Source organism: Chelonoidis abingdonii, chromosome 9 (assembly GCF_003597395.2).
Source record: "Chelonoidis abingdonii isolate Lonesome George chromosome 9, CheloAbing_2.0, whole genome shotgun sequence".
NCBI lineage: Eukaryota > Metazoa > Chordata > Testudines > Testudinidae > Chelonoidis > Chelonoidis abingdonii.
In genome coordinates this window covers 59,875,620-59,890,329 of record NC_133777.1, presented here as the reverse complement: position 1 = coordinate 59,890,329, position 14,710 = coordinate 59,875,620, and the positions used below count along the sequence as shown (strand labels likewise).

Genomic DNA, 14,710 nt, shown 5'->3' with positions numbered 1-14,710 from the left:
TGGTATATTCTGTACAATAATTAGATTTAACTAAACTACCAACAAATATATGCTCCTGGATCGCTATATTGGTTTAATATGGAGCCACAGACAGTCATCTTAGACACTCCAGCCTATGTTACTATCCAGACAAACTGGTGATAATAGGTTATTAATACCAAAAATCACTAGACCTTAGGTTCTTCCAGCCTCGAGGGGCCAGTCATTTACACAGGTCAGTGGATGCTCAGAACCTTACATCAAGGACAACGCAGTAGCCAATACTTTAGTAAACTAACTAAAGATTTATTAGCAGAATTCAAGTATGTATTCCAAAACGAATAGCGGGGATGTTAAATCTGTTATGGTCCCCAAATAGTTTTTGGGGACCTTAGTCCTTTCATTCAAAATTCCCCCTGTCAGAATTCACCAGTCCAGAGATGGGGTAACAAAGAAGTATCTGGGGCTGTTGTTCTCGCATTTTATATCTTGACCCCTTTTGCTGGAAAAATGCTTGCTGTGTTATGGGGTCAAGCCGTTCCATGGTGGATGTGCTTTGCCACCAGTTCTTCATCTAAATTTGCAAATTTTTGCTCGCATCTTTTGCATTTGTGCTGTTTGAGGTGTCTTTGGGAATGACATGCAGTGGCTCTTGTTTACAGTTCCTTTGTTATTCCCGAAGAGCTAACCTGAGGGCATTTCTCAGACTCACAAATGCTTGATTTACAAATGTATAGCAAAATTTCATAATTCAACACATCACTATACACATTATAACTAGATGATAATACTCAGCAGTTTAGAAATTTTCCAGCGATACCTCACAAGGTATGCTTTGTACAAGATTTATCACAATTTTGTAAAAGTGGTGACCCATATTAGTGTAGATGATCACCTTCCCCTTTATATATCATCACGGGGCATGCCTGGAGATGGTGACGTAAAGCCATCTGGAACAATATTTTATAGGCTTCCAATTTTCTGTGTGTAACTGGAGTAGCTCCCCACTTGGACCAGCTGGTATCTGCTGAAGTGACTGCAGACTTGGGAGCATAAAATGCCAGAACTGGAGATGTGGCCAGTAGAGTCTTTATACCCTTTAAAGCATGCTCCAGTACTTTATCCCAAAGCTGAACAGTCTGTTTTAAGTATTTCATAAAAGGTTTGGCCTTTAGAGGACTGATTTGGTATGACTTGCTCCAAATTTTTATCATACTGAGGAATCACATCAGTTCTGATGAATTTCTAGGTGATGGCATTTCAACTATAGTTTTCACTTTTCTGAATTATTTCTTGGAACAAATCTCTATGGTGTGGTGAAATTTTCTGCCCCCCGTAGGGTGGGGTGCTATGGGCCCGCCATGCTTTTATACTGAATCTATAAAATATTCATTTTACTTGTGTCTAACAATTCCTACTTGTTACATAAACCATCTATATATGATGATTTTCCCAGTCTTTGTAATTTACTGTTGCATAAATATTTGTTTTAAACCTTGCCTGGAATACTGCATACTTTAGTCAAAGTTGTTTATCATTTGGTATAAGAGTCTCATTTTCTGGAAAGAAAATGCTGAGTCTGTTTAACGTGAGCAGTATGATTCATGCTACTTCAAATAATTTTGCATGCTAGGTATTTTATTTGTTTGGTGCCTGCTGGTTGTTAGAGGCAAATTGCTTCTGCAGAAAAATGTTCACTTTTTTGTCTTTTTTTTTTTTAACAGCCGTGCTCCCATTTCACAAGAAAATTATAATAGAATATTTGTAGTAACCAATATGTTAATAATCATGCAGAGATGATCTAGGGGGAGTTAGACATTTTTCTATTTTAAGTAGTAATTTGTATAAAATGAACAAGATGAACTATTGCTTAGCAGGCAAAAATTTAAACTAGTAAAGAATTAGCATTTAAAATTGATAAATATCTAAAGCTAATAATATTCATTGCGTATTATCTAGTTCATCACACACTTTTTTTATTTAATGTTTACTATTTTGCACTAAGATTTTCTTAGCTGTATACTATTTCTGAATGCACCAAGAGTGCTGCAATTCAGCAATAGTCATTGTTAAGCAAAGTGCAACTTTAATATTTTTGTTTTTCTGATTTATACTAAAAGATAATACAAAATACATGTATTATTTGTGGGGGAGGTTTCTTTCATTGGTTGCTAAATAAGCATATACATTTTCAAATGCTTCAAATGTTGTGAGCTTTTAATATTGGGGTATCCTTGGTTTATTAATCACTGTCTTCAGATTAGGGTTTGAATGGTGTGATTGGATATTTTTTTAGTCCAATACTATGGTTTGTCACACTTGGGACAAGTATCTAGTTCATGTTTTGTATGGTCAGTGATTGTCTTTCTGACTCTTTCCACACTTTGGCAGAGATTGACTTTTTAACCATCTTTGATGGTGAGGCAACACTCAGGAGGCTGTTCCTACTCAATGTTAATGTTATTTGTCAAATATCTGAGATTTAACAGAGAACCTCAAAGCCAAATTTTAAGGCTGGATACTGTAAATACTTGACTTCAGTGGAATATTCCTGGTGACAAGCACTATCTCTTTTGGTGTTTCCAGGATTGGGACTTCAATTTGTAAAGCTGGTATTAGCAAGTAGTAAATTTTTAAAAAGAATCACATCAATCCCACGTGCTTGATAAATCTGAGAATACAATGAACACAGAAAGATTAGAACATATCAGTACATAATTGTGTGAGGGATATTGCAGACTCTGGCTTCTTTTTGAAACTGCCTGAGCTTAAATTTAAAACATATGAGCACAACGTCTTCACCTTCCATTCCCTCCTTCCCCTCACCTTTTTCCCCACTCTCATCTAATCGTTCACTCATTCTCTATTCCTTTTCCACTTCCCCTCCTTGTTTATTCCATACCCCACTTTCATTATTGGTTCCTCTTTGCCATTTGCTTTCCCTCTCCTTCCCACACTATGCCTCCCTCACTTTCACTGTGTGGGTGTGAATAAGACGGAAAGGAGGGGAGGGGAATAGAGCAGGAAGAAGCTCTTTCCCTGGACAGCATGAGCAAACAGAATCAGGGAGCCTTGGAAAACCATCATCTGCCACCCCCACCATAAGCTACCATAAGCATTGGCAGGGGACAGAAAGATGAAGCTCTAGGAAGTCTCCCACAGGGTCCTCGTACTGAAATAATCAGGGTAAGAGGTGGGGCCCTGTATTATCTCCTCCCACTAAGCCAGCAGCACTGGAAATGACTGTAGTAAATGGAGCTCTGGAGCACTTTCCCACCCCTTTATGGTATTACCTGGGAAATGGCTGTTCTTACAGGGAGCCATGGAGCATCTTTCTCACTGTTGACCATTGCTACCAGTAGTGGCCAGAGTAAGGGTGGAGCACTGTAATACCTTGCCACACCTCACACCCTCCAACCAGCAACATACTCGGGCAGCTGTTCTGCATGATGAGCACAGCCCTGTGTGTGGTGCCTGCAAGCCAAGAGACAGCCTTACAAAAGTATGGCTAAGTGGGGAAAGTCTGGTTGTTCCCTTGAATGGGTAGGTTAATTGAGCTTTTTATATGGTTAGTTTTCTCCTGAGATGAAGGTTTTAAAGGATGAGTGAGCATATGTGGGTTTCCAGGGTTCATTAGATCAATCATAGATTACAAAATTATGTGTTTCTGTTACAAGAAGTTATTGCCTGCATTGTGATTTAGGGGTGGGAGGGTGTGAAGTGTCCTAAATAGCTCTGAACTTTTGCTTCATTGGGAACTAAATCAGAGTTGCAGTGAACCATCAAATGCTGATTTCCTGAAAGCCTAAACTAAGCTGCTGCTTTACATTTTTATTTCTTCACCACCCCATTCTTTTATTAGTACATGGAAGAACCTATTTAAAAGAAAAAAATTCACACTATTTGTCACTTAAATGGTTTATTAAATTAGTTAGTGCATGTTACAGAAGTAGGCTACTTATGACACTGAGTGTTCTGGTTAAACTTGGAACTCATGTTGCTACACTACAGAATACCAGAGAAGGGACGTGTGCAGCCACCTGCACTCCTTCTTAGTTTATGGTGTTGTGGCATTTGTTTCAAATGTCAATATGCCCTAGTAGCTCTATTGATTCTTCCCACCAAATGATTGGTTATATGAGATGCCGTTATTAAAGGTGGCAACAGTTACATGAAATTAGAGTAACCTGTTGTGAATTACTTGCTTTTAGTTTCTGTATTTCACAAATTTGAATTTTTGTGCACCTCTGCATGTGCTTGTCCTCCCTTCCCTAGGCATCTGAATGTGAGCTTCATTTTGTGCTTAAGAACTGGAGGGTTAAGGTTTTCAGAATTTCCTTTATTATGATTATTCTGCTGCCAGCACTTTCTCCTTAATTTTTCCCATTTTTTCTGTTTTCATCTGTTATTATACCACCTTGTCTCCATTTGGGAGAGTAGGATGAACTCCTCTAAGATTGTGGACTGTTTTTGGTCTGTGATTCAACTAGCAGGGCTGAAGTCATCATGTTAACACCACAACCCAAATGTTTTACCTCTTCAATTCTGAGTTCCAAATATTTTGGTAATGAGTCTGGACATCCAGATTTATTTGTCAGCTTCCTGCATGCCATCAATTTACTACACTGCGTCATTCTGATATCAGTTTTCCAAATAGTACTGCCAGCATTAGAAATATTCATTTTGCTTATAACAGATTGATAACTATAACAATGTGCAAAATTATCCCTGATCTGTACTGTGGTACGTTGTACTATGGTTGTTGCGTCCGACAAAGTGCGTATTCAATCACGAAAGCTCATGCTCCAATACGTCTGTTAGCCTATATGGTGCCACAGGACTCTCTGCTGCTTTTACAGATCCAGACTAACACGGCTGCCCTCTGAGAGTGAGTGACATTTAACCATATAAAAGAAATATATGAATAAGCCCACTTTTAACTTGGCAACTTGCTTTCTGTAGATTGCACAGGGCTTCAGGTTTTGTTTTAATGTTGTGCTGGCAAATATTTTTAATGCAAAATGTCTAACCAGTTCAAAAATGGGTTTATTTCAAACCTTTTTTTTCTTTTTCTTTGTAGGAAAAACATCAGATAGGAGTCCATTTCCACTATATGGCAGAGACCCAGGACTACCAGGTTGTCAAGTAAGTGTGGTGATCATTGAAAAGAAGCTGAATTATCTTCATTCAGTAATTAGTTGAATTCACTTGAACATTTCAGGCTAATACACTTCTACCCGATATAACGCGACCCGATATAACAGGAATTTGCTTATAATGCGGTAAGGCAGCACTCTAGGGGCACGAGGCTGCGCACTCTGGCGGATGAAAGCAAGTTTGATATAATGCGGTTTCACCTGTAACGCGGTAAGATTTTTTGGCTCCCAAGGACAGCGTTTTATCAGGGTAGAGGTGTAGTTCTTACCTAAGACAGAAATGAATGTAAAGGTCTAATAGCATTGGCTTGAATTGTACTGTGAGAGCTAGTGCTGTCCAACTGCCTCACAAACCTTTTGTGTGTATTTTTGAAGTGAGTTTAATGCTTGTGAAAGGGGAACTGTTTCCACAGTTCTGGAGACTCAAGTCCTTTATTTAACAAAAGAATGGACACACACACATGGACACACGCACACACACACATACACTGAGTGCTGTATATGTTTGGCAACTTGCTTCCCCAATATGCTCCACCCCTTTCCTAGATGGGATCATCTTGGACTGAGTCCTTTCAATTCTTGGCCTCCTTGCCAGCTGGTGTGATTGTTCACTGCGATTAGACGACAGTAACCAGATTTATTTCATATAGGCCACCAAACCATGAACTTCTTACAACTACTGACCTAGGCTGGATTTGAATAGTAACCTGGAGGACTAAGTCCCTGTATAAAAACCCCATCCCTCGAGCCTTTGGTTGCCCCCCCTCCTTCCTCCCGTGCCTTTGTGTATTCCTCTGCCAATGTGCTTTCATCCTGACCTGAAACTACTCAGATTTTCCAGTCTTGGACCAAGTTTTTCAAAAGTGGCTAGTGATTTTTGGGTGCTACTGTTTGGGAGATCTCCAACTTCAGATTTCAGAAAATGCTGATTGTTTACTACCTGAAAATTAGGATCCTTAAGGTCTTTCCAGGTGTGAACTCAGCAGCAGAGATACTCAAAATTGCTTGTCTGAAAATCTCAGCCTTCTTTTTTCTTGAGCAGACAACTAGTCAGGCCAAATTGTCAGTGAGAGTAGAATGTGCACTGAGTCCACCAAATTAATTTTCATTTGTGACTCAAGCTATAATTTGAATTCAGTTTTCTAGAAGTGAAATGCTGGTAGTGTATATACACCTCTACACTGATATAACATGAATTCAGATATAACATGGTAAAGCAGTGTTGGGGGGGCGGGGCTACGCACTCCAGTGGGTCAAAGTAAGTTCGATATAACGCGGTTTCACCTATAACACAGTAAGATTTTTTGGCTCCCGAGGACAGCATTATATCGAGGTAGAAGTGTAATACACTGCACTAGCAAACTCTTCTATTTCTTCTGTTTAATGTTAATGCTCCTGAGGCAGATGATATTCTCAGATTTCTAAATTTTTTCACCAACATAATCCTGTGTTATATCTTATAATAAATGGTTTTAGTAATGTTTAAAATAAGCTGTAAAATGCAGGCATATTCCCATTTTAGTGTCAATATGTTCATCTTAGATTTAAAAAAAAAAATCCAGGTGTAGCTCATAACCAGAACAATTTATAGAACAGAATGTGTTAGTCCTTTTCTTAAAAGGAATGTGGTCTGCAAATGTTTGCATTTTTTAAACTACACCTTGACAGTACTCCTGTATTTATGGTGAAAACCAAATGTTATTTTGCCAAAATTGTTAAATAACTAGTGTATTACGTGTCTAGTGCTAGGAGAGAAATTCATTTGTGATTATTTATTTTCAGTGGGGAAAATATATTCTTATTTCCAGTAAACATTCTAGTCACTTTGAATTTGTGTTTTCAGGAATGTCTAACCTTGAAAAAACTTAGCTCTTGGGTTTGACACTTGTCCAAGTCTCTAAACAGTAGTTTGTAAGGCGTGAAAAGGCAGCACCATGTGGCAGTACTGATTTTAGCACTACTTCTCCTATTAAGTAAGGGTCATCTTGATTCCTCTACTCTTCCTCTTCTCTGCAACACAGATGTTGCAAACAAAGACCCATTTGTATCTGTACCGCGAAGCTCTTATTAATATTTAGTCTCCCAAAAAGTGGCAATACCTCTTTAAATGCAAGTTATGGACTTTAAATGATTGCTAGTCTAGACAATGGTAGATTGTATTAGCGTTAAGTGTTGTTCAAACAAGTCAGTACGTGCAATACTTAAATAAAATAATTTAAGTTTGACATTATTTTGAAAGCAGGCTAATTTACTAATTTACTGATTACTTTCATTAGCGCTAATTTTTTATATTGCAGAACAGGTTTACAGTCAAATTACATAAAACTGTTTTGTTCTGCAGTTGGAAGAGGTTAACTTGGCTTGTAGTTTCGCTTCAAAGAAATTGGTTTTGTATGCCCACTTTTTAGTGACACCAGGTCTCCATTTTATTTTAATTTCTGTTGATTAAACTATTTTGAAGCCAAAAGCTTCTATATTGTAATCTTTATTTATTTTGTTTTGTTAAAAGATTTTCCTGGGATTTCCCAATCTCTCTATCTCCATTCATCCCCATTTTAGAAGCTGTAAATAAAAGGGAAAAATAGCTTTTAGTAGATTTGGTTCCTCTGTGTTAGTTTTGATCCCAGTTGTGTTTTCTTGAAAGTTTTTTATTTTGTTTTCCCTCTACAAATACAAGATTTCTTAATGTTTACAGGGGGCTTAGAATTACGATACTGTAAAATCTGTTGATTTAATTATTTTCAGTGAATTTCTGTGACAGACTACAACTTGTGCTTTAACTTAAATGTCTCTCTTCAAGATTCATGGTACAATATTTCATGTTATAATTGATCAGCTTGCTGATTTAGATTTGGTGCTGTGTGACATGGATCTCTGCAGAGATCTGTTGGTAACTCAACATTGTGGAAAGTGATGTGGAAATGTGACGGGATTTTTATTTGACTTCTTATTAGTTGAATTGGGACCTGAATGAGAATTTTCTAGCAGAAATATTAATATGAAATGTGTAAAATCTTTAGTACCATTTTCAGGAGTGCCTCAGTTCCATTCTCAAAATAGACTTACGCACTTAAGTTCCTAAGTTTTGGTGAAAGTCAGTGGAACTTATGTCATTTTAGGCTCTTTTGAAAATTTTACTGTAAATCTTCAAAGGCATGTTTCATTTATCTTCATAAAACTTTTAATGCAGTAAACGATATATGCTGAATGTTTAAAGCCATAGAGAACTATTAAGAAATAATTATAAATATATTGAAATTACTCAGTAGGGAGCTTGAGTTTTCAAAGTTACTTTTAGCAAAAAGTTTTTGGGATGCTTTTCTGCTGCATCTTTGAGTATTAAGCTTGGGGCCAGTTACTCTGGTTTTTTTAGCCCAGTCCTACAAAAACACTCGTAAGTAACTTTTTATTTATGTGAGGAGTTGTTTCATCTCAGTGGCACCATTGATATGTAAAATATTTACCTACGTATATGTTTGCAGTATCAGTCCCTTCATTTTTATGCCATATAGCATGAAGAATGCCAGTATTTAACAATGCCATGTAGGCAGTTTTCCTGAATTATGGTGCAGCCTGCTATAGTTTTCCAATTTATCACAAAAACTATTTCTGCAAACCAACCAAGCTTTGTGTGTGGCTTCTGGTATTTTACCCCATAGCAAATTAGTTTGTCCAAGTGTTTAGTGACCTGATTCTTCTTCCCTCCTTTTGGCTTCAATGTATGTTCCTTCCTCCCTCTGGATCCTTGGTATGTCCTGTAGCTTCCAGTCTCCTGCAGCTTCTCTCCTTTGAAAAATGCAAAACCTCAAGGAGACATCTGGTAAGATGGTCGAACTGAGCCGTCACCAAACCAGTGACTGTCATTGTTTTTTAGAAGAAATCTAGAAATTGTGATCTACTAATAGAATGAAGTGCTGTGCTAGGCCACTTTATAAAAACACCATGTTTGGTGTCCCTTTAAATTGGGTTTATGTTTATATTTTTCTATGTGGAATCACACTGTCAATTTAAGGGTTTTTTTTAATTGTGAACCTTAAAGAGTGCTTTATTTTGAAATGAGTTCTTATAAATAAGAGAAAGTGCCTGTTTTCATCAAGTTTATTTATGGTAAGACTGAAACTACATGTTGTGTTAGTGAAATGAGCAGAGATTACGTTTTACATTTTGACAGGAATCCAATGCATGCTGGATTTTTAACTAGGGTCATGAAAGTATCTGGAAGTCAGTGCACATATATTTAACCATTCAGATTTTGGTTTTTATAATAAGCTGTCAAATCTGCATTATCTTTAAAATGCACCCTAGGTAAATAGGGAGGGCATAAACAATGTAACTGTATGTTAGGGTTCACAGCTATGGTTGGATTAATTCTTAATTATATAGTAACATTTTCTACATATAGGAAAATAATTTATTAAATGCTCGACCTCAGTAAATCCAGACAATCATGAAGGAATAATGGAACATAGTGTTGGATTTTTTGAAGTGTAGAAGTATATCCCTTTTTATTCTGTATTGAATGCTATCCAGACTTTGAATTATTACCAAGATGTAAGAAAGTAGTTTTAAAAAACTGACAAACCTGAAGTATAATAAATAGTAGACAAGATCTGAACAGAATGAAGAGAGAAAATCAGCAATATTTCAGTTTAAAATGTAACATGTTTATGAACAGTTCAGTTGTCTTGATATACTTAATAATTCTATAAATTGTACGTGCAGATGTGGACAAGACATTCTAATTATTATAAAAGACACTAAGAGAATGAAATTGATAACCATATAAATCTATGAAACAAGATTGTTGAAAGATACAATGATGTGGAAGCATCTACATGCTGTGATGGACTAATTACATTTTACTCAAATTGATGTAAAATATTGTAAAATATTTTATGCTGTAATGATAGAAGGATTTTAACTTATTTGTGGCTGTTAGTATTTTATAAGTATTGTGGCTGTTGCTAATAACGATGTTTGTTCCAGAAACTCTGTTTTGGATCAATAAAAAAAGAGAGAGAAAATCAATAGCAAAAATAACAGTATTTCCAGTAATATGCTACACCAGTTTCACTTTAATGACCTATCAGTTATGCTATTGCCATGAAGCTAATGTGAGGTGACTCATTTAGCAGCGTATTATTACATCATTTGAACATGATGTAAGGCACATCAGGCATTATTAAATTAGCCAGAGTTTTACAATATGTCAGTAACATTTTATGCACATTAATAGCATAGTTAGTGTTACTTATGGGAATTTATCTCAAGCAAATATATTTAAGGTAGATTTTTCACAGTTGTTCTTTTTCACTTTCATTTTATTCCTATGGTGTAAATATTATTATATGGGGTTTGGGAATCTTTTTGTTTAACAGGAATAGAATGTAAACTACAAGGGAATACTAGATGCAGACACAGTGATCTGAGTGCTGCTTTGGAATATGTTTTATAGTTCATAAAATCACTTTAAATATAGCACTTATTTGGCTTGTCCCTTGAAGGAAAATTTAGCTGGCTTTTCATTCTCTGTAAAACTCAGATTGACCCTATGGATCATCCTCCAACCTTGCTACATTTTAATATGCAAACATCCTCTTCATCTGGATCCCAGTCATAAGGAGGTTGGAGTGTAAGCTCATGGTTCATTCAGGCTGGAGGATATTATAATTAAATAGAAAATAGAACATAAGCACTAGTTATTGGAGCCTGTCCACTCAGATTTTTCTTCTGTTCTCTATAGGAAATTCGTGGCCTCGCTGCTAACCAGGTCAGCACAATTCACTTCAGAATTTAATATGAGATTTTAAAAGGTTACATCTCATTGTCTAAAACTTTGATCAGAGCATTGAGAGTAAAATCCAGATATTGCATTATCCAGTTGCATTGAGCTTCATGTTGTAAATGTCCCACAAAACAAACAAGTCACTTTTATTTTGTGCAACAACTTTTAAAAAGAGAGTAAAAAGTAAAGAGAGTATAAGAAAAATAGAAGTTATCGTATATCCTGATTCATAAGCCAAATTTTTTTAGTGAAAAAAGGAAGTACCAGAGAAGGGGGTCAGCTTATGAACAGGTATAGAGAGGGAGAGGTGGGATCACAGCCCCTCCCCGCAACAGAGGGAGCAAGGAGAGGCAGCACAGCCAGCAGAGACCAAAGGGAAGAGGCGGGGCCAGAGTCTCTGCACTTGTGGCCACGCTGCTCTTCCCACAGCCTCTGAAGCAGCTGCTGCTCTGGGTCTGGCAGGCTGCAGCCGTGCCACTCAGCCCTGGCCCCCAAAGCATGCTGTGGCTGCACTGCCTGGGCTGCTGGAGCACGCAGTGGTCGTGCCACCCGGCCCAGCCTGCTGGAATATGCAGCGGCTGTGCTGCCCAGTCTGGCCCACCAGAGGAGGCTGCAGTCGTGCTGCCCAGCTTGATGGAGCAGTTCCAGCCAGGTCAGAGACATCCTTCCCTGACCCTCCCCAGATAAGGTGGGAAGGGATGGGATGGGGAGAGTGTGGTGCTCCCAGGCTAGGGGTGGTGTCATGTGGAGGGTGGTCACAGGGCTTACTCCCCTACTCCCAGCTTCTTCCCCCTCCCCCCACCCCCCAATGTCCTCACCAGTTGCTGTCCTGGCCCATCAGGGTAAGCATTTGGCGTGCCGGGGCACTTTGTTTACTTAGGTTTACCTCCATGCCTGCCCTGAATTATAGGGTCGGCTTATGAATAGGTTATAAAAATTTTCCATTTTTACTTATCCATCGGGGGAGGGGGTCAGCTTATAAACGAACTGGCTTATGATTGAATATATACGATAATTTGTATCAATTTCTTGGGCAGTTTGTCAGTTTAATTACTTTGGCAGCAGCAGTCCAGATTTGATTGCAAAAGTAGATTGCTTTGCATAGTCGGTATTTTGCCTCTTTCAAAACTTCACTGGAATTTTTGTTAGCAGAGCAGGCAGAGTGCAGATCTTGGAAGCATTCCTACCTAAGTTTTGCTCAAGTGTTGTGGGAACTCCTTTATACTGGGGGGATGGAGGAGAAAAATCAATATGCACAAATACTCTAGAAAGTGAGACCACCACCAATCTTCTGTCGGGTGCAAAGGAAAATAAGACTGAAAGAAAGAAAGAAGAAACTAGGAAACAATAGTCTTGGAAGTGGGAAAAGATCTGAGAAAGCAGCCTCCTCAGAGGGACACAGTTTCTACATCCTTTCCCCCAGTTCCGTTTTCTATCCCCTATGATAAGTTTATAGTTAGTTCACTGAAAAATGAAGTTTGGGGTTGACCAAAACAATCTGTAAATTTGGCAAGTAGTTTTAGTTTAAAAAAAGAAAGACCTTTTAGAAAGTTTTCCCTAAGTTTTTCATTCTTTGAGTAGTGTCGCTGTGGGTGCTTCACTGTAGGTGTGTCGGTGTCCCTGCACTGCTGATCAGAGAACTTTGGTAGCAGTGTCCATTGGGCCTGCATATGTGCTGTCTCTCCTCGTGCTGTACCAGGAGACTAGCCAGCATGCACAGATATTGGTCCTCTCTTCCTTCTCAACCAACCCTGGCTAGAGATGGAGCTCTTAACTGTCCTTTAGGAGATGCAGCAAAGAGTCCTGTGGCACCTTATAGACTAACAGATGTATTGGAGCATGAGCTTTCGTGGGTGAATACTCACTTCGTCAAGTCTCCTTTTCAGTTGTTAATCTTCAGTTTTTAGAAACCCTTTAGCCACTTTTTGACTTTTATTTGGCTAGACCTTGAGAGCAACAACAAAAACAAGAAAGAAAAGACTGTTCTTGTGTCGACCCTCATTAGAGAGGACCCACCTGGACAAGGGTATGCCCTGTTCTCCAGACTTCAAGAAGTGTCGCACTTGCAGCAAGGTGATTCCGGTTGCGGACAAGCACTCCCAGTGCATTCACTGCCTTGGCAAGTAACACATCCAACAGTAGTGTTCCCTCTGCCAGCAGCTCTGACAGAGATCCTGCAAGGATAGAGCACCCCACCAGAAAATCATCTTTATGGAGGAGGCTCTCCCACCTCAGCCCTTTGCCGGGTGTGAGTCTTCCCCTCAACCTTCAACTTTGCAGATTCCTCTCACACATCAAAAAAGAGAGCGGGAAGTCCTCTCAGTGAGCCCAGGGATAGCTAAAGGCAATCACCATCTTGCTCGGTATCCTCAGCACCACTAGCACTGAGATCATCCAGCACCTACGTCTCATGGCGACCGTCAGTGTCTGGTACTGTTGCTAGGCCTACAGAACCTTTGGTGACGGGCACTGAATCTTCGGTACAAAAAGACAAGGACAAACGCTCTAAGACGCTCCTCTTATGCAAGCTGTCATCGGTACTGCCAGCGGCATCGCCCCATCCCTCACAGAGTGGTACAGGTGAGGTCCCCAGCACTGCCACCGACACTGGGATGCTCAGTACCAGCAGAATTCCATCAGACCAGTGTCTGTGTTGAAAGCTCCCAACTCTGTTCCCCTCAGTACAGGGATCATGGCACCTAGCCATTGCCGATCAAACGGTATTTCCCCACAATCATGCCATGCCCTTCCGATGTTGAGTGAGGGATCAGACAACGAGCCGGACTGGGTTTCTCTATATTCCTCTCAATCTCCATATGGGACCTAATATCAACAGCATTCAGGAATGGACCACCAGATGGCAACGCCATCATCTTTGTATGGGCACCAGTGGGAACCTCCACCAGGCCCTATGCCAGCGCAATGGCCATACTTGGACCCCTCTGTGGTGCACTACCAGCCTTCCTTGAGGGCACCGAGCATCGCCTGAGAACCTCCCAGGCATGCCCCCTTGACTACAACATCACTTGTCTCAGAACCCCAAGAAGTGGAGAAGCAACTGTTGGACACAGAGGAGGTGGTCACACTCAAGGCCATATACTCTTCCTCACCAGATGAAGTGATCATGCCATCACCACTTTCCATGGTGGATGATTTCTGCTTGTTCCAAGAGCTGGCAAAGAGAGTGGCAGACACCCTTTACATACCATTGGAGAAGGTTAAAGATACACACCACCAGCTTATAAATATCGTCCATGTCTCAACTACTTCCAAAATTGCCCTCCCAATCAATGAGGCCATCCTAGATTCACCTAAGATGGTGTGGCAAACCCCAACTTCGGTGGCCTCAACATGCAAGTGGGTGGACAAAAAATATTTTGTTCCCACAAATGAATCAGAGTTTCTATTTACCTGCCCAATTCCATCATGGTGGACGCTGTGAACTCACGTTGCCGACAATACCACTCTAAGAAAACACCCTACAAAAGAGATTGTAAGTGTTTTGATCTCTTTGGTAGGAAGGCTTATTCCTTTGCCATCTTATGGTTTTGAATAGCCAATTATCACGTGCTCACAGTGAAATTTGACTACATGAATTTCAATACATTATAGGACTTTATTGATAAACCACCAGAGAGCTCCCAGGATTCCTTCAACGTTGTCATTCAGGAAGGGCAACTGGTGGCAAAAACAGCTTTTCAGTCAGCCCTCGATGCCACCAAGACAGCTGCCAGGACCATCTCTAAGGCTGTGGTGATGAGATGAGTGTTGCAGCTCCACCTTTTGGCTT

At 39.5% G+C, this 14,710-nt stretch overlaps 1 protein-coding gene across 12 annotated transcripts in view; it reads left to right on the top strand.

Moving 5' to 3' along the window:
* The window catches only part of TCF12 (transcription factor 12), a 356,426-nt gene that overhangs the window by 248,989 nt on the left and 92,727 nt on the right, over positions 1-14,710 (top strand). For 9 of the 12 annotated variants that reach the window (XM_075069602.1, XM_075069609.1, XM_075069611.1 and 6 more), the window contains one exon: positions 5,060-5,124. In XM_075069602.1, coding sequence (XP_074925703.1) covers positions 5,060-5,124 — 65 coding nt within the window. Of the gene's footprint in view, positions 1-5,059; positions 5,125-10,878; positions 10,906-14,710 lie in introns of all 12 variants that reach the window. The other 3 variants (XM_075069601.1, XM_075069600.1, XM_075069603.1) reach the window with 1 other exon arrangement.